Source organism: Gastrolobium bilobum, unplaced genomic scaffold, assembly GCF_033153095.1.
Source record: "Gastrolobium bilobum isolate Gb01-03AN ecotype WA unplaced genomic scaffold, APGP_CSIRO_Gbil_v1 utg26319, whole genome shotgun sequence".
Lineage (NCBI taxonomy): Eukaryota > Viridiplantae > Streptophyta > Magnoliopsida > Fabales > Fabaceae > Gastrolobium > Gastrolobium bilobum.
This window is the reverse complement of record NW_026898644.1, coordinates 228,489-249,377: the sequence shown is the minus strand read 5'-3', so window position 1 is coordinate 249,377 and position 20,889 is coordinate 228,489. Positions and strand designations below refer to the sequence as shown.

At 31.5% G+C, this 20,889-nt stretch overlaps 2 protein-coding genes across 4 annotated transcripts; both read right to left on the bottom strand.

Moving 5' to 3' along the window:
- Positions 1-4,640: 4,640 nt before the first annotated feature.
- On the bottom strand, positions 4,641-5,528 carry LOC133318013 (V-type proton ATPase subunit G 1-like). The gene is made up of 4 exons (XM_061519940.1): positions 5,506-5,528; positions 5,280-5,372; positions 4,894-4,994; positions 4,641-4,784 (listed from the first exon to the last, which is right to left on the bottom strand). The coding sequence occupies exons 2-4, from the start codon at positions 5,365-5,367 to the stop codon at positions 4,641-4,643; spliced, it is 333 nt and encodes a 110-aa protein (XP_061375924.1). The 5' UTR covers positions 5,368-5,372; positions 5,506-5,528.
- Positions 5,529-8,058: 2,530 nt separating this feature from the next.
- LOC133317970 (uncharacterized) lies at positions 8,059-17,312 on the bottom strand. 3 transcript variants are annotated; one of them, XM_061519882.1, is made up of 12 exons: positions 17,179-17,312; positions 14,897-14,981; positions 14,517-14,568; positions 14,411-14,431; positions 14,273-14,326; positions 12,767-12,817; positions 12,496-12,558; positions 10,381-10,446; positions 10,157-10,195; positions 9,238-9,360; positions 9,024-9,116; positions 8,059-8,498 (listed from the first exon to the last, which is right to left on the bottom strand). In XM_061519882.1, the coding sequence occupies exons 1-12, from the start codon at positions 17,261-17,263 to the stop codon at positions 8,304-8,306; spliced, it is 927 nt and encodes a 308-aa protein (XP_061375866.1). In that variant the 5' UTR covers positions 17,264-17,312; the 3' UTR covers positions 8,059-8,303. The 3 variants fall into 3 exon arrangements, with proteins under 3 accessions (XP_061375866.1, XP_061375868.1, XP_061375867.1); XM_061519884.1 differs by lacking the exon at positions 14,273-14,326 and having other exon boundaries at positions 14,378-14,431; XM_061519883.1 differs by lacking the exon at positions 14,411-14,431.
- Between the last annotated feature and the right edge of the window lie 3,577 nt (positions 17,313-20,889).

Sequence of the window (20,889 nt, the reverse complement as noted above, 5' to 3'; positions counted from 1 at the left end):
AAATTAATGCACAATTGACGCACATGTAAGCCTTTTCAAATGAAAGCTTGAAAATGATGCATAATACTCAAAAAATAAATAAATTATATTTAGCTTTTAACAAAGAATATCAAATATAAGGAAAACCCCAAAAGACCTTAAACATTTGATTTCTTTCAAATCGTAAGTCCAAAATTTGCTAAGAGAATTCATTGTTTATTCAAAAAATTCAAACAACAAAACCTTATCGACTATAAAGCCAAAATTCTTCCAAACATTCCATCTATTCACAGATTCAAAATTTAAATAACAAACTCTTATTAAACTGTGAATCCTAGTTTTTTTCTAAAAAATGTAACTTTTGTTCCAAAACCAAAAAATCACCGTCAGGGAACAAAAGTAACACTACATAGCTAATACAAAATACAAAAGATGTAACTCACGTTCAAAAAATAATAAACTTTATGCCAAAAGACAATAAAACAAAACTTTTCACGATTCATCATATATAAAAATCACAAAACTTAATTCCCTCATGATTCAATATGATTATGGCTCTGATACCAATTGTTGGAATTTTTAATTCCTGTAAACTTTATGGTGATAACTATCACCCACAAACCAAGATCCATCATACCAAATCATAAAGAAAAATAAGAACAACATAAAGGTGGAGGAATACTTGTTTCCATTGCAGCGGAATAACTTTGATCTTGTCTCTTGGGGTTTGTAGTCTTCCTCAGTCAAATCACCCTAAAACCTTATTCCTTAGTGTGCCGTCTCTCTCTTGATAGGGAAGAGAAACTAGGGTTGTTTTTTTGACGTATTGGGGACCATAACCCTTTATAGTGTTTTTATCTTTATTGTTGGGCCAATAAGCTCCCATTATACCTAGTTGGCCCAACACTGGTATCCACTCATTCAGCCCATACTCACTTAGGAATCTATTTGGGAATATTTAACTGATCACTTTAATTTACCCAATATATATAAATAGCACAATATAATTATTAATATAATATGTGACCTACAATAATTATTAGAAAATTATAATTTCCTAACATTTGGTTTATAATGCTAAAAAAATTATGATTTTTTTAAATTTCAAATAAAGAAAAATAAATATATATATATTTTTTAAAATGCCGACATATATGACTCAACAAATAAAGCAGAAAGAAAACAACTAAATTATGTTAGCTATTTTTTTTTTGCCAAGCAAATACATGTAAAATTAAATCTTATTTATAAGAAGTTTTAAGTTATAACCTCCAAAAAAAAGAAGTTTTAAGTTATATATATATATATATATAATTTTATGTCAAAAACCAACTTAAAAGAAGAAAATTATAACGTTATATATCTTTAAAATATTTTATCGTAATATATATAGAAGTATTTAAGAATTAATAAAAAGTGATTCTTTTATATTAAAAAAATACTTAACTGTGTTAAATCAATAGTTATGAAAAGATTACAAAAAGAATTAGGTGTAATTTTTGTGTGTAAGTTTAGGATTTACTGTTATTTAACAAGCTTTAATGTTGTATGGTGAAATTTACTCAAATTTATTATGTTTAGCTTCTATGTAAAGAATGAATATTCAAATTTTTTATCAAATGATGATAGTTCAGTTAGCGTCATGAAACTGAGCAAATAAGGGTGAGAGCATGTGTTCGATCCTCTCCAGTATCATTTTTGAGAGGGTTTAAAGCCTTAATCCCGGGACTTGTCTCGAATCGGACTAGTCACGAAGCGATGAACTGATTGGAATATTTTCAAAAAATAAAAAATAAAAAAAATTCAAACTTTTACCTACAAAGATTGCTACTGTTAGTACTTTATGCAATACTCTTGAAAGATCTTAACATTGTCATGATTCTGTGATTGTTTTTCTTTCCCTCCATAAACGATAGAATTAATAAGCATTCAACCAGAGTGACCTTAAAAAATAGTCAGAATAGGGTTGCTCTTTGAAAAGATAGTTATATATATGGACCAAATTTTACACAGACCTCTCGCAGTCGCAAGCGTGTGATTAATCAATTGTCGAACTGATTCAATCATTTAATTCTTTATAGAAAAGTATTAATTAAAACCACAAATTTATGATGAGTTCCTTCTAAATTTATTGGTTATATAGGTATTTATTCATAATATATATATATATGACAAATGTGCATTGATGTATTTCCCGTGATCGAAATAATTTTTATTGAGTTTTCGTAGAGATATGACAAAAGGTACTTATTTTTCTTTTTCTTTTTGTAGAAATAATTTTTCTTTTAACTGTCTATTTAAGAATATCGTGAACTCTAATTTATTTAATTATTTTTCATTATTTTTTATTTATTTATCAAAAGCTATCACTACTCTGAATCCTAGTTCGCTAATCAATTTTTTTATTACTATTTCAACAAGTAATTAACTTTGATGAAGGATACTCGTATTCATCTAACATTACATATAACGAGCAATCGAACCTAACAAATTGAACCTACCTTATTCTTAAGAATACTTCAATCCAAGTTGGATAACGTTTTTTTTTAATGGTTTATATTATTATCTAACATACTCTCTCACGCAAGAGGACTTTGGGCTTGAAGCGTAAATATTGCATATGCTCAAAAAAATTTGGTTTACTTAATGCTTATTTAATTTCACAAGTGGAGAGTAGTGATGATCGAATTCGTGACCTTGTGGTCATTGAAGTTTTGATACCATGTCAAGAATCACTTCAACCCAAAACGTTAATGTGTTGGATGAAGACGTTTTTAATAATTTATATTATTCTCCAACACTTATTTACAATTTAATTTTTATTTCTGGTTGGTTAATACTTTTCTTTTTCTGAACATTTCTTCGGAATTTTGTCACGCTGTCAGAAAAAAATGAGTAGAATGTGTCTCATGCCTTGTAATACAACAAATGCAAAGCCTCCGAGCCAGATGATTGCCTCTTGGTTAGAGTTATTTCACAGCAAGCAAAGAGAAAAAAAAAACATATTTCCTAAAGCATTCTTAATAATATAAAAATATTACTAAGCATATAATTATATTAAATATGAGAGAGAGAAAAATTGATATTGTTCACTTTGCAACAAGTGATAGTTGTTTAAGGCAAGAGTTTTGTAGCGAAGTCTTTATGCAATGGCAACCCAATCTTTAGAAGCATCTTCCTAGCTTTGCCTGTTTTATTGTAGGTGATGGCTCCTTCTTTCAGCGTTTTCAGCAATCACTGAATCATAAGAAAACACACAAACACAAAAATATATATTATTAAACATTATAATCAACAAAGACTAATTTGAAAGATATGTCATCCGTAAATAATGTTATAGGTGATCATCATGCCATTGTTTATGACTGTTTCTTTGTATTTCATGGTAGTTTTATCTAGACTTTTATTATATAATATAATCATCAAAAGATCTAGAAGTGTACGAAATTTATATTCACAAATTATATTGTGTATACACTTGTTTTGAACTTACAAAATGTTTGCCACTTCAAGAGTTGCGCGAAAACGAAGAAGGAAAGTTCAAGCCTTAGGGCCTATATATGTATCTTTCTATACCAGAAGAGATTATTAGTCTTATACTTTTTTGGGTATAGAGATATTCAAAGAACAACTAATTTTATTACATAATGATCATATACTTCTAACCAATCACATAAAATGATATGATGGTTTGTATTGTAAACAGAACCTGACTTCAACATTATAAGCATTCTAAGATTGATGGAAATTACTTTAGAAGAAGAATGAAAATTTTAGTTTCATCACTTTTATATTCAGAAAGACTCGAGTATATGTGATTTTTTCCATGTCGATAACTAATGTTTCTCTACGTTTCCACGTGAAATGGTTGTGCATTTTCCATCTTACAACCCTTTTTAGAATTGGTGTCTATTCTTAGACAACAAAAGAAAAAGGGTTGAAGTTTTTTCCTATTCTTCAACTTCCTAAACTATAGTTTTCAGATTTTATTTAGGGAATATTATTTCTGCATCTGTGGTAAATTTTTTTTTTTTTTACCACAAAGAGTAAAAATAAAGTGGGTCCATAATTTAATTAGTTTCTCTCTTTATGAGTTTCTCTCTTTGATTTACTCTCTTCCTGGAGCAGATATGTAGTGGTCCAGAACCATTGGTCCCTCATAGAGAGAAAGGAGAGGAGAGAGGAAGAAAGAGGAAAGAGAGGGGGACTAGGGAATTTCCTGCCATATACTTAGAAACAATATTTTCTTTAATTTATTGACCAAAACTCCCCAACCTATATAAAAGTGAAGAAAAGGAGACAAATTTCATTTATTGCTAAGTACAAATTTTTTTTTTTTTTTTTTGATAACAATTACAAAATTATTGGTTAAGCAGATAAAATGAAAGAGATAACTGAGGAGCAAGATAAATGTACAACCACTCAATAAGCTCTCTGAAATAAAATATTTATAAAAACAAATTAGCAACCAATAATTGCTACATTAAGTGGTAAATAACTTGTTTATCTTAGCTACAGGTCTCTAGTTCTAAACGAAAAAAATAATTTTGGAAGAAACATTCCAAATACAGGTTAAAAGACTAGTCGAATAAACAATGAACCGGATAGGAAACTAAAAAGAAAAAGGGAAAAAGAGGAATTAACTTACTAACCTTTGGCCATTATGTTTTAATATTTGTAACATACTTGAGTAGCATGTCAACAACTTCTGTTGAAACCTTTGAACCTGATTTCTTTAAATTTTTAATCTTAACCTCTGTCTCCTGGTCAAGCCTTTTTACATTAGATCCAGAGCTCCCAGTGGTCTAAGGAAACTCAACCCAATAGCAAAACAAAGTAATATTATTAATCAAATGAAAAATGTGTAATATTTAAATTTTGAACTATCATACCATAAATATATCGTTTTTATACCTCTGAAATTGACTTTTGATATTCATCTTCCATGTGAGATCTGTATTGTGCTGCCTCCTTCTCAGCCTCATCTTTTGCCTGCTTCAACCTTTGGGTTCTCACTGAGAATTTGAACACATCATTGATTCATTTCACATTTGTAAATGATGATAACTTTATGGGAAAAACACTTCTATGAAAAGTATTTTCTCATATTGTGATTCTTCGATTTGCCTGTAATTTTTTTTATTTTTTTAATAAGTATAAGACCCATCACTAGTTGAATCACAACACGAGAAAACAATTCTCATGCAACATGAGAAAACAATTCTCATGTAACATGAGAAAATCAAAGCCCTAACTTTATATATAACAATAAAATGATAAAAAGAGCTATTGGATCTTACAGTTTCTTGCATTAGAAACAATGTGTTGGGCTTCTTGTTCAGCAGTTAGTAGCATCTGAATGCCTCCTTGTCCTTTGAAGGGATCCATTGTAACTGTAGGTCAACAAAATCAATATTCAAAGAACTTGGTATATATGATTGTGAGCTTCAATTTGTATTGTTCATTAGCGTTACACATGTATAAAATGAGAATAAAGTTTGAAGAAACATAACATCAATTTCTTACCTAAATGAAAGAAACTATTCCAAAATCACATGTAGGTGGAAGAACTTTAATGTTATTTGATGGAGATTTTTGTTTTCATAACTCTCCGAAAGCAATGGGAACAGTTTTGTTATGTACCAAGTCAAACTGCGTTGTTTGTGTGGATGGTTTCAAAATGATTTCTAGTACAAAAAATAAAAAGAAAAAAGGAAAAAATATTTCTTATTAAGAAATATTAGAATAATTAATTATACAATTCAAAAATTTGTTGTTAATTTTAAAAAAGCATTTAAATATGACCTTTTAATATTTTAACTTGTGGAGGAACAAAATCGAAAACAAAGTCGTCATCAGTCAGTGATAATATATATCTTTTCATTTTAGTGTTTTCTAGATGAATAAATTAATAAAGAGTAAACACCATTTTTAGTCCCTGTCAATATCTACGAAGTCCTTTTTAGTCCCTGGAAATAAAAAAGGACCAAATTGGTCCCTGAAATTACAAAAAAAGGGTCATGTTAATCCTTATGTCAACTCCCAAATATGTAGAGTGGCCCTTTTCTTGTATTTTCAGGGACCAATTTGGTCCTTTTTTGTTGTCAGGGACTGAAAAGGACTTCGTAGATATTGCCAGGGACTAAAAAGGGTGTTTACTCATTAATAAATTAAAAGTTTATATCATTAAATATTTATATAATGAAATATAAATAGCAACCTTCTATTTGATTTTTTTTTTCATTAGTAATTGTCGCTTAGCATTTTTTTTTTAAAGGCCACGAATTCTAAAAGATTCATATCTTTTTTTTTTTTTTGCCAGTTAAAATATCCGGAGTTACATTTGTTATATATACTGCACAAAAGAGGGAAGTGCAACTTTTTTCCCCCATGTTTTTGTACAAATTTTATTGGGTAAGGATGATTTTACATACGTATAAATTATATTTTTAATTATTTACTTATATTTAATTGTTCTAATTTTTTTAATAATGCAAGTCATTAGATACAAGTAAATCAATAACAGACTTCAATTTTATTATTCTCCTTATTTCTCTCTTAAAATTATAATGTCATATTAGTGTTACTTACTGTTGGATAAATGAGTGGTATCAACTACTTTGATTTATTCAATAACCACTCGAATTAACTGCTATATTCTCGCCCTACAATACTTAGCTTACTCTTACCATCTAGCTGGTCTAACAGTTTTTTTAGTAAAATATTCCCTTTAGTTTTAAGGATAAATTATGATCACAAGTAACACTTAAAAGCATTTCTCCATTACTTGAATCTTAAGATTTACATATAGTTCTGGGTCACTTTGTATAATAGTCTCAAGATACTTAAGCTGTGTGATTTATGGTATGTTATGAGTACTAATTTACATCTTCAAGCCATTGGTAATGTTTCTTGTTAAACTTGCATTTCATATACTGCTTTTTTCTTCTACTTAATTCGAAATTATATGTTTCCAAACTTTTCTCCACTATTCTAATTTATCATTTATCCCTTTCTCTCAACTTTTTTTAATGGGATTATATCATTAGAAAAAACATGCATTAAGGCACGGGCTCTTGCATTTGTTAAATAAGTTCGTTTAAAATTAAAGTAAAAAGATAACACCTTAGAGTCAATGATAATGAGTGTAATCCTATAGTCTCTGTGACTCCATCATCGTTCATAGATTAGGAAATACAAACTCCTTATCATAAACTTTTTCCAAGTGAATGATAACCTTCTATAGATCTTTTTATTTTCTTCGGTACCTCTCCAAATTTTGCAAAGAGTAAATTGCTTCCATAATAAACCTTCTGAACATAAAAACCAAAAAGTTTCTTTACACTGTGAATCTCTATCAATATTCATTCAATTATTCTTTTCCACAATCCGTATTGTCATATGAGCTTAATCCCTATACAATTAGCGCAATATGAAATGAGATTTGATTTGATTGATAAATCAAATCTTATGTTTGAAGTGTTAAAAACATAAATAAATATTTATTTTTCAAAGCCCAGGAATTTCAATGATGTAGATTTAGGAATCCAATCAAATTTGTTAAAATTTAATTTTGATATTAAATATAACTTTTTTTGTTTTACCTCTCGTACCAAGAAAAGAATTAATTACTACACTCAAATCCATTTTTAGTTAATCAATTCCAAACATAAAATTTGATATCTAGATCTAATCAAAGTAAATTGATATTAAATTAAGTCAAATCATTTCCAATTTTAATTGATTCTAAACACAGCCTAAATTTAAAAGAACTAGAGTTGCTCGAAAGCATGTTTGTAATTAAGTAATTTGTTTGAAAATTAGTATCTCATATATTGCACAAGTATTTTTAAATTTAAGTAAAAACTAAATGAAAAAAAAATATTTAAGTGAAATAAATTTTTAAATTATAAATGAGGTATATAGAATTAATTCGGATAGAATCTAAAAAATTTAAATTATATCAAAGTATAAACCTATAAAAAAATTGAATTAAAATTTCTAAAAAGGAAAAAGTTAAAAATAACAGGTAAACTCAAGATTAAGTTAGAATATATTGTAATTTAATATATTGGAGTGGATAATAATGTTGAATGCCAAAGCAAGAAAAAATTCACTTAAGACCAATCGGGGCTTTTTAAGGCAACAATCAAGTTTGGAAACTGATACCAATTACAAACATCAAACCGAACAATAAAAAATTAGGCAAAAGCCTGTTTGAGCAACCAAAAGCCCGTTTGGCCAAATACACCCAAACATACACCAAGAATAGAACAGTATTCCACTGGTTAATAGCTATTCTCACTTCATTGAGCCCAACAGTTTCAACAATCAGAAGAAGGTTCTTGTATTTTAGGCCTTGTAACTCTTGATGTCTGGTCCTTCAAGTATGGCACTATATAAGTTTTCATTTCACTACAAGAGATATCAGCATGATCCCCTGACACGTTAACGAATTTAACTTTCCCAGCTTCATCTAGAGTTTTTAAGCCAATCCAGTCTTCAGTGTATAGCTTAGTCTGCATGAAATAAAACATGCTATTGATATCAAATACCTGAATATGAAAAATGATATAACAAATATATGTGAAACGATAAAATCGGCTTGGTGGAATGCACTAAAATTGAAAAATAATTAACTGCCTCAATATATACCATGACAAATAGATGGATGATAATGTAATTCAATCACTTGGTAAGAAATTACTCATGTGATCATCCTATTACTGCTTCTAAGCATCATGCACAATAATTGGCATAAAAGGCCTTCAGGTAAAATACGTACTACTAGCTAAGGCAAAAGAACTTTAGTTTACCAACAATACTGGTTCAAGTGGAAATGAATTTGTTTTTCTTAACCAGAGAGCTCTAGTTTGAACCCTAAGAATGGAGAAAATGGTATCGGGAGAGCCTCTCTTTACATGGATTTGATAGTGCTTGAACCGGACTAGTTAGGTTCCGATGAACCAATTGAAAAACAATAAATACAAGCCACACATATCATCTTGCAAGAATAAACTACAGATATGGAATTCTTAAATTACCTGTTGTACTGGCAAAACAGGATGGAAGGCCCCAGCTGGATAATAACCAAACCAGGATGTTTCTTTTGGTATTAAAATTTTATCTTGCTCAAACTGGTTTCATTGCAGACGAGACAGAGCAAGATGGATCAACCAGATTGATACAATAGTTGTAAATTGGACAAATCCAAATTAACAAGAGAGATCAGAGAAAGATTAGATAGTTCTAACGCACCATGATAAGTACCAAATTCTGTAAGCTAGCAAATCGTTGCTTGTAGGTAGAATTCCTCTTATTAATAATTTCATTATTAAGCTTAGGAAGGAACCTACACCCCTTTATGTAGCCAGCAATATCCTGAAAAAGATACAAGAACAGGTTATGTTTCCTTTCATCTAATTTGAAAGCCCGTAGGTATATTTGATGAATTTGCTATGTAAAGAACCAATTCAACCCAAAACCTTAAGATGTTTGATGAGGGCCGTTTTAATGGTTTATGTTGAGATATATAGTCCCACATTGGTTGTATAAGAACCTAATGTGGCCTTTATAAGGCCTTGGGCACCTCCCACCCTTTGAGCTAGCTTTTGGGGTGGTGTATCCCAATGTTCTTTACATGGTATCAGAGCCTCGTATCCCGGGTTCAAAATCTCGCCGCCTCCCATTTTCTCTTGTGGAATTTCTTAGCACAGATAGGCTGGGCCTGTTGCATTGTCCACTCTTTAAGCCCAATGGGCTCTTGTGTGAGGGGGCGTGTTAAGATATATAGTCTAATATTGGTTGTATGAGAACCTAATGTGGCCTTTATAAGGCCTTGGGCACTCTCACCCTTTGAGCTAGCTTTTGGGGTGGTGTATCCCAAAGTTCTTTACAGTTTATATTATTCTCTAACATGCTGCAACCAAAATAGTTTATTAATGTGTCACATGCGATTAGACAAGCAAAAGGCAACTTATATCTAACAATACTTCGGTAAAGTGAATGCAATTGACAAAGGCAGGTCAAGACTGCATTGTGATCCAGTATAGAGAATTGCATCTCCAAAATCTCCCTACATGCATGGCTGAAATTGTTTGAATATTGAAAAAGCAATCTTGATGAAAATATCATCCAAAACAGAAGTATACGAGAAAAAAACCAAGATCATACTCACTATTGGTATTTTAACATATCCACTGAGAGTCAGATGTTCCTGCACCAGCGCATTGGGCAAAGAAATAAGAAAACTAAGCTATCTGTTTTAGGAATGGATTTCAGAAGGAAAATATTTTCAAAATGAAAGTAAGACTTAAATAGGTATAATCCGACATACATTTTGTAAATGACCATAGTCATTATCTCAAAACAATAAAAAGAGTGGAAAGTCAAAGTCAAAACCTGGACAAGGCTGCTGTAGATCACAAATTTGAGTATATCATCAACAAGTGTGCATATCAACTCAGACTGGAAAAACAACTCATGTTAGACCATACTAAGACAATGCTCTATAACAAAGTTACAGATAAATTAGCAGCTTAATTATTTGAATGTTTATACTCGATCCAAAAATATGACATGTTCAACGTTTAGGATCAAGATCTCATGGTCTGCCAAATGTAGTAAATAAAATAATTTTGATAATGAGAGTGTTGTAACAACCAATGGCTAGGGCGTATGCTTATTATTTATTGGCATACTATAATAAAATGATCATGTTTATCACTTAGAGATATTATAAAACTATTCATGTTCCTTACAACTTAAATTTTTGGGAGAGTTGGTTCGTGACATCAAATAAGAGCTTCTATGATCAAGTGGTCTAGTTCAATTTTTGCCGCCACCCATTGCCATTCTTCTAATAAAAAGTTAAATTTCAGCACAAGGCAAATTAGACTTATGCATTATCTACACTTCAAATCCCAAAAGGTTCCTGTATGAGAGGGCATGTTAGAGATATAATAAAATCATTCAGGTACCTTCACCCAACAACTTAAGTTTTTTTTCCAGCACTGGTTGTTTAGAAAAAAGAATTGATATTACAGAAATGAAGAATGAAAGAAAAGAATGGAAATGGGAGGAAAAATCTGTTTCTTCACAAGAAAATGGAATGTACACTCAAGAGACACTTCTCTTACCAAGGGGCATTCCCCTTCAACTGAGCACTCTCACCCTAACTCAATATTTGTCAAAAAGCTGCTCCTCAAAGAGGGGTATATCCCCTTATATACATGCAAGTGGACTATTGTGACAAGCCTCCTACTAACTAACCTTTACTAACTAACTAATTCAAGCTCCTAATAACAGCCTTAACTAATTCAACTGACTGCCTTCGGGTATTGCTCTTGTATTTATGTTCATAATAGTTTTTGGGAGAGTTGGATCTTGTTGAGTAGATTGAATGATTTATTAAAGGAATTGAATTGTTAGATGCCCACTTATCACATAGGTATATGTTACGAAGAAAGGGAGGGACAAGTAATCAGGAGTTCACATAGCAGGGAGGGAAATGTGAGAGATAATCATCACGGGGATTTGCAATGTAACAACCTTCACACATGGAAAGGAAAGAATTGGCTGGAATGAAGGAATGAGTTGAGAGGAGCAGGGACAGGAGAAGGGTAAGCAAGTATTGAGTGAGAGGAGAAGTGTCTGCAGTGCCTTTATTTTCTTTTCTGTTTTTGTGAGTGTTTTTCATCAGTTACAAATCTCCCCTCTGATAAGGATATTACCTTAATATCAGTATAAGGGAAGATATTCCAGTAGTGTTTTCAATAAACAACACTCTGTTTTCCAGTTTTCTATCATGAATCCAGATGGGAGATCCTTTGCAGCCTAATTAAAGTAAGGCTGTGAGATGTGTGGATGGACTTTGGTGTTCCAGTGGATTAGGAACCAAGGTGGGACAACTTTGGACAGAAAAAATGAGGCCTAGAGAGTTGGCAGACTATGAGAAACTAGCTTCAAAGGGTTTGGTTCCCCTGGCTTAGGGGGAAAACAAAGTAAAGGTCTATATGGTGCAAGTGGGCAATAACATAAGCAACTGCAGATTCGAAGAAATGCAGTTCAACAAAAATCTAGAGGATCCAGACTCATGCACAGACTCAAACTTCACTCTTGTCTTTTTATTGTTCAGTAATCATGATTTGATTTGATCCTTCCAAAAGACCTTCAAAACAAGTATATCCTCTCATTCTCTGTGGGGCTGAATGCGTAATCATCGAGAGCAGGTCCAAACTAGCAATTTCCTGATTCATTGCAATGTCTACAAAAAATAAAATAATTTGGCAATTGCTATTTATTTATCTGATGAGGAAACTATATTTATTACACTTTTTAGTAAAGCATTTTGCCCAAAGAATGTTTAGTTAGTATCTGCACTTCTATATAGAAAGCCAACATCAAGTGGATCAAGTTCATATACAAAGTTTACCCATCTTAACATTAGCAAAAGATAATTAGTATCTAGAGGAATAACAGAGACTTTCTAAGCGCAGTAGTAAAATAAGCACATACTCCACAGAGAGGAATAGAAGCGGTACCAGCATGTGGACCTCCCACTGATATAAAATTCTTAACCTGCATCACATACAAAGAATAAAAGTATAATACAATACATTAAAATATTGTTACAAGTAGAATAAATAGTAAGAGCTAAAAGAACTTTAAGAACATGTCCAAGGAAACAGAGTACTCAGAATCAAACATTTAAATGCAATATCAGGATTTCTTTTTCCTTTATAAGTAACAAAAGTGCAATATCATTGATCATAACGTTAACTCTTACGGGAGGTCCTCCATCACAAAATTCAATAATCCCTCTACCAATCAAGCTTCCCTGAGAACCAAAAGAACTAATACGTTGTTAATATAAGACCAATGAAGTAAGTCAAAAACTGAAAGTTCAGCAAGACAATATTAAAACAAACAGAAGAAAATCGTACAGGAGGAAATGCAATCAAGATAATTATGAGAAATTTTTCATATATTCTAATAGGCCTTATACACGAGTACTACTTTGAGGTCAATGTGAGAGCGGGGCAGAAGGGGAATTGGGACTGTAAAGGGCTCTAACAACCTTGCCTTGCCTGTGTGGCAAGGAATGTTGAAAAAGGAGGGAATTGGTTAGGAATAAGGATAAAAGAGGGGGAGGGGGGGGGGGAGGGGGGAAGGAAGACAGAGAGTTAGGCAAGAATTGAGCGAGGTAGAGAGGTTTAGGAAGGGATGGGATATTCTGTGTGACTGCAGAACTCCCCTTGTTATTTCTTTCCTTTCCTGCATTTTCTATGTGATTTCAGTCCCATCAGCGGGCTACTTGGGCTTGCATGGAACTTGATCTTCCATTATTTCTAATCTAATTCCAGGTTCCTATCGCTTTCATTTTATTTCTTGACAAAAAAAAAATGCCCTGGAAATATTAGAACATGAAGGTTGAATGAGATGGAAAAGAGCTTCCATATTTTGCCAGTTTAATTGTAACTATGACCCAATAGGGTGAACTGGCCTGATCAAAGGTCTGTGTCACTAGTTAGCAGTAATCAGAAGGCCAGTCCAGATTTAATACCCATGCCTATTATATTACAACAGGATTTTGCAGCTCATCTTCGTTTACATAGCTACCATTTATTTCAACTGTTAATTATTTATACAAAACAAAAACACATAATCTGAAAGGTCTACATATAGAAACATAAATATATACATAGATCTGTGCATTTAATCTGTAAATGTTACATTCTTGCAAGCTTTGAATGTTCCCCATACATATATGAGCAAAAAACCATATGCAATATGGCATCTTACAAGATGTCTTTCTTTACAAAGTTCTCAAACAAAATTGGATCGGTTACAGAAACATCGAAGATCAACACAGTCATAGTATTGAATGCGAAAAAAAAAAAGTCTAAAAAAAACTATTGCATGGAATTTAGAGCCTGTTTGGATCTTCTCTTTTTTAAGCTAGAATCTACTTATAAGCTAAAGCTAAAAAAAAAGCTAAAAGCTGTTTGGTGATTACATAAATTTTTTGACTTAAAAGCACATATTTCAAGAAAACTCTCTCTCTATCTCTATAGCTCTTCATTTCAAAAAAAAGCACACAATTCAAGAAAATCCGATAAGAGCTTAAATAAAGCTCCTCCCAGGAGCTTTTTTGGCTTTTCACTTTTTTCTTCATTATAAAAAAAAGAGCTTTTCATTATAAGAGCTTTTCTCAAAACCTGTTTGGCTTAACTTTTGCTTATAAGTAGCTTCTAGCTTAAAAAAGAAAGGATCCAAACAGGCACTTAGTCACCTGAGAAAGTCCAACAATGTTGTAACCCTGACTTAGATCACTCATCTTCTTCACCTATAGATAGAAACAAACACTTGAAGCAAAAAGAAATTAGGAATAAACTACCGGGACAAAAAAACTACCAAACATCTTCACCACCTTCTCACAGGCAATAGCTGTCTGCAAGGATATAGAGTAATAAATGGTTACTAAATTATCAAACACCACACATCTGAAAAATGGACGCACTTGCTTCAATAGTCACCTGTTTTAATAGGGGCTTGGTCCAAGAATCCCATGATCCATTTCCAATTTCTCTACAGATGGATCAAGCACATATAATAATTAAGGATTTATTACATCCCAAATTTTAATTTTTATTTTGGGTAAAAGAAATCTCCAAGTAAAATATCTATTTCTCAGGCTATGAAAGAACAAAAAGGGGTAACATATGCAACAAACACTCTATCTCAATGTCTTTCAGGCATACTGCAAAAGATTTTGCACAACTGCCTCCACCTATAGCAGATTGGAACCAAGATTACTTGGCCCTTGGATTACGCTATAGGATAAGGATTTACGACCATACAGTAAATTATGCTCAAATGAGTATAATAAATTTCAAGAAATTTAGCAATAGCATACAAGCAATATCCTTGAGAACCAGACCAGTCACTTAAAAGCTTAACGAAGTTTTGGATTCCTCGACTCTTGCATTTATTATAAATACCTGACACAAAGTTCAAACACAAAATCAGTATATTATGGCTAAGTATCCAATAATTTTGTGTATATAGACTCGTTCTAGCTAAAACATGCATTCAACTGTACAATAAAGAAACATTGACACCAATCTCAGATCTTCAGCCTATGTTACATTGACGAAGATAATTTATTTTTTTGTACCTCTTACGACAATAAATACTTCTCTCTTTGCTTATACAAAAAACTAGGGGTGTTCATCAACCGATCCAAATCAATTCAAACCGCAGTAACCGAACCGAAAAACCAATAATCGAATTAGTTTTCGGTTTGATTGGTGAAAACAGATCCAATCCAAACCGATCCAATGTATTATGTATTTATTATTTTTGAAAAATGATGACTTTGAATATTAGATGTTATTGATAGCAAACTATCTTGTTTTATTTTTTATCTTCGAATCTTGTTGTCTATTAATCTATTTTAACTCTTCATGAATTTCAAGACTTGTTTTAATTTGAAAACTTGAATTTTCTAGTGGTTTGTAATTTTGTATGGCTTTATTTTGATATAGCTAGTGAATTGTATGCTAAAATTTTAGGTATTTCGAAAAATCAAAAACCGATTCAATCCAAACTGAATAAAATTGATTGGATTGGATTGCATTTAAAAAAAAAATCCAAACTGAATGGATGATTACATGATCAAACCGAAGGGATTGGATCAGATAATTATTGCTTCAAAATCGATCCAGACCGCGAACACCCCTACAAAAAACACCATTTCTTAATTACTCTTTCCTAGGTGCATTTCCTTAATTACTTCATTTCAAGATATTTTCGGCCCACCCATGTAACCCCCTTCCCCATAAGAAAACTTCACATCCATACTCTCTCCCACTTTTAATTCGTTGACATAAATCATTAATCTTTTGTTAGAACTTATTTTCAAAAGGATAAACCCTGACATCTTTTTCTCTGAATTTCAAAAGCAGTAAAATATGCAGAAGCCTAAGCAACAAGCATTCTAACATCATAAATTGAAATATCCTAATCCATATGAACTCTAGAAGCAACATTTTTACGACAGTGGAGAAAAGGTTACACAAATCCATTGGAAATCAGTAACTAAATGCCCATTTCAGTATGATAACAAAATGATCAAATTAGTGAGTATGAGGCAGATTGTTTCAAAGGGGTCGCAAGAAGTGACAACTAATAATAATGACCATTCAACAGCAGAATTTCCTGAATCCATTTCTTGTTCACGTAGTGAACAAAATGCCCATTTCAGTATGATAACAAAATGATCAAACCTAAAAAGATTGAGCAATTAACATATGGTGTTTTTCGACAAATTAAAGAAAAGCAGTATGCTATTGCCCACCATTTCTGAGACATAGCTTAGTAGGAGACATAGACTTCCTATTTCCTATCTAGTGTCTGCACTTCATGCAGTAAGGAACTATACTATCACACAACATTCTGCTATTCTGAAGACAGGAAAATATGGAGAAATGTAGCAGATATTATGCTCCATTCTAGTGTCTACAGAAAGATATTACACTAACATACATTATTGCTGTGATTTTGAACACCTTGTATTCTAAAGGGCAAGCTGGTAATATAAAGCTTCCCGTATGCTACTGCAGATCCACGAAAGGGTCAGACCTATTAAGCAGTTTTACCTAACATTTACATTTTTGGAGATTTCTCCACTGGTTCATCGATTAATCAACTAATCCGGTCGAACAGGGGAGGACCACAACACAAGGGCGGCAAAGCTCACCTTATCAAGTTTTTAACATAGCTGCGTAAGCTCAAGACCATTGGTAAAGTTGTAACAACCCTTACGTTATTGGTGGGTTTTACCTAATATTTACTAGTTACATATGGTGGCAACACCACCAGTAGAGGTATTTGCAAAAATTCCAAAGAAGACTAAAAATTAAATTTAAGGAAAACAAAAGGCTGGAAACAAAAACAAAACAGAATGTGATAAATATTATTGGTAGTTCATTAGTAAGTAAACAGAATCTAGCCAAACGATCTATTTGTCCTTCTAGTTTTAGCTATAAAATCAGGCATCAACCGAATCTACAATTAGGAATTTAAAGTTTTAAACTCATTATCTCATTGTCCACCACTTCTGACAAATCTAGACAAATTTTTTGTGTGCTGAAGAGCAGAAATAAAGGTTGAGGAAGAAGGAAAAAAAAAGCGTACCGTGCAAAACAATGAAGGGAATAGATTGTGCCACTGTGATGAATGCGATAAAGAAGAGAACAAGCAGCACTCTCGGGTTACCCATTTTAATCCAAAGTGACACAACCAGACTGACAGAAACCCAATGTTCAAGATTTTATGGTTTTTTGTGGATCGATTATTCGATTTGTTCGATGTCATTATTTTATAAGAAAACAACCTAACTGGTAGTAAAAAAATAAAAATGATACTAAATATAACATTTTTTGTTAAAGAAAAGTGTATATCATTGTAAAAGAGACAGTTTTTTATTCCAAGGTTTTTTTACATGGTATCAAAGCCTCGTGTCCCGGGTTCAATCATCACCGCCTCCCACTTTCTCTTGTGGAATTTCTTAGCACAGGTAGGCTGAACCTATTGCATCATCCACTCTTCAAGCCCAAGGGGCTCTCGTGCGAGGGGTCGTGTTGAGATATATAGTCTCACATTGGTGGTATAAGCAACTACTGTGGAGTTTACAAGGCCTTGGGCACTCTCATTCTTTGAGCTAGTTTTTGGGATGGTGTATTCAAAGTATCATTTTAAGTCAGAGAAAGAGATAAATCATGAAAGAGAGAATGGGAATTTTTTTTAAAGATGTGAGTATCATCTCTTTGTAAGAGTGAAATGATGTAAGGTGTGTCATTTAAAATGACACATATTTTTCCATTTTTTTAATTACATAATTGTTATTGATATGTTTATAATAAGTAATAAAGCTTTTCAGTTAGAGACGTTATTTTTTTATTTTTAATTTACTTGAAATATATTCAAGATGTAATGATATTAACTATACCTATTATTTTAGGGTACAAATCTATTAATTCATAGTCTAAATGGAACATAAGAGTTGAGCCGTTAAAGATGAGAGCATGTATTTAATTTTTTCTTAATATTATTTTAAAAGGGTTTAAAGTCTTAACATGAACTTGTCCCAAACTCTAAATTAGTTCATAAAAAACTTACGAAATTAGTGAAGGATAATCTAAAAAAATAAAAAATCTAAGAAATATTGCATGGAGGATCTTTGAAACAGTAAATCAAATCATGGTAGTTAAGAATTAAGATATTGAAATTGTGGTATCCATTATACAAAGAGTATTAATTTGAATAACTAATTGGCAAGAACCTTTCCATTATACGCCACTTCATTTTTCAAAAGATCTGAGCTTCTAGATATGTTACAGGTCTCAAATCACCTTAAAAAGAAAAAATAAATAAATGAATATCGGTTCTTGATTCTTCTACTCAGGAAATTATAAAGATTTTGATGTACGACTAGACGACTTGTTGCCATAATTGAATCCCTTAGTGGCAGACAATAACAGATTAGGGTGTCATTGCCAACCTAAATCTTTGGATGTTTGATTCTTTGCAGCCATCCAATAATGCTTCGATTATATTATATTGAGGGACAAAAAACCATTTTGCTGATGTGCCTCCCGTAAACTCCAAGAAAATATGTAACTTTCGCTATAAAAGCAGGACCAAAATTTCAATTCCGTTTACAACAAGTAACAAAGTTTAGCCATATATCAGGAAGAGTGGCTATTTTTTTCTGGCAAAAAGATTTATGACACTGTGATGGTAACATTAAATTTTATTAAAATACCATGCGATATATTTCGCTACACTGTATAGCAAAATATGTTTGCATATAATTCGCTACACGGTATAGCGCAATATGCCATGTCAGGCTACACAGTCAGCAAAAATGACACGTCTCAAGTAGGTAGAATCCAAGCATAATTCGCTACACAGTGTAACGAATTTCTGCCTGCTTGACACGTGTCATTTTTTCTGACTGTGCAGCCTGACATGGCATATTTCGCTACACTGTGTAGCGAATTATATGCAAACATATTTCGTTACACAGTGTAGCGAAATATGCCGCGTGACATTTTGACAAAATTTACTGTTGGCGTGACAGTTTGGTAAAAAATTTTGTCAGGTGTGGCAAAATGGTCACTCTCCCCATATATCATATATGCATATATAAAAAAAGGGATATGTATTTATCATGTTACATGAATAAAACTTTTTTTTTTCTTGCAAACATAAATTTGGATGGGAGTCATTGATTTTTTTTTCTTCTTATTTTCACTTTCTTTCTCTTCTATGCTTGTGTCGCAGGATAAATTTTTTTGTTCCTATCACATTATAGATATATAAAGAAACAACTCAATAAAGTAGCTTTGTACAAACTTAAGTTAATGATTGATATTCATCAATATCCACATTATTTTTTATTCCAAATTTGTTGAAGGGATCATTTGTAACTGTAGATCAACAAAATCACTATTCAAAGAACTTTAATGTAGGAGGAACGACTTTAAATGTCTTTTGATGGAGATTGTTGTTTTCTTTTCATAACCCTCCGAAAGTAATGGGAACGGTTTTGGAGGAACAAAATCAAAAACAAAAATATTATTTCAATGAAATATTTGTATGAGAAATATAAATACATATAAAAACTATCTATTTGATTTTTATTCATGAGTAATTGCTGCTTAGCATTTTTTTCCAAAGCCCAAGAATTCTAAAAGATCCATTTCCTTTTTTTTTTTGGCCACTTAAAATAACCCAAGTTACATTTGTTATATATACTGCACGAAAAAGGGAAGTGAAAAATAAAATAAAATTTTATATAGAGTTTCATGTTTTGTAAAAAATTTATTGGGTCAGAATTATTTTATATACGTATAAGTTATATTCTTTATCTTATATGTTGATTTAACTTATAACTAACTTTTAATTTTTTATTTATGTAAGTCATTAGATACAAATAGGTTAATAACTAAGAATGAACATAAATTTTTTTATTCTTACATGACAATCTATCCCAATTTCATTCCTTTCCTTATTTCTCTCTTAAAATTATAATATCATATTACTGTTGGTTACTTCTGGATAAATGAGCGGTATCAACTACTTTGATTTATTCAATAACTATCCTTGAACCAACTACTATATTCTTGCCTACAATACGTAGCTTACGCTTACCATCTTACCGGTCGATCTTACAGGGTTTTTACTATATAAGTGGTGGTTTGGGCAGGTTGTAGGGATATTTATCAACCGATCAAAACTAATTTAACTCCTGGTGTTTGAATCGAAAAATCAATAATCAAATAAATCAAAAACTGAAAATAAATAAATAAAAATAAAATCGCAAATTTTAATTGAATTGGATTAATTTTCGATTTAGTTAATGAAAATTGATCCAATATATTAATTTTTCTCTACCTACTTAGCATTTCTCCAATCATAGCCCAAAAAATTTTAAACCCAAGACTCAATACCCATCAACTAAATCCAATAAAAAACCTAGTCACATCTCATTAACAAAATTTCATCTGTGTATAACTTCATATCTCATTGTCCATAAAAAAACTATAGTATCGTTTGCTAATACTTTTGTATTTGAAAAAAAAAAAAACTTTATAAAGCCAATATATACAAAAGATATGTTATTTGCACAATAATCATTAAACAAATTTTAAACTTTTCAAAAAAATAAAAATCAATCCAATCCAATCCAAACCGAAATTTTTTGGATTGAATCGAATTTGAAAAAAAAAAATCCAAACCGAAAGGATTGGATCAGATAATTTTTGCTTCCAAAATCGATCCAATCCAAACCGCAAACATTCCTAATAGTTTCTATTAGGTTATGCATTCAATTCCTCCTTA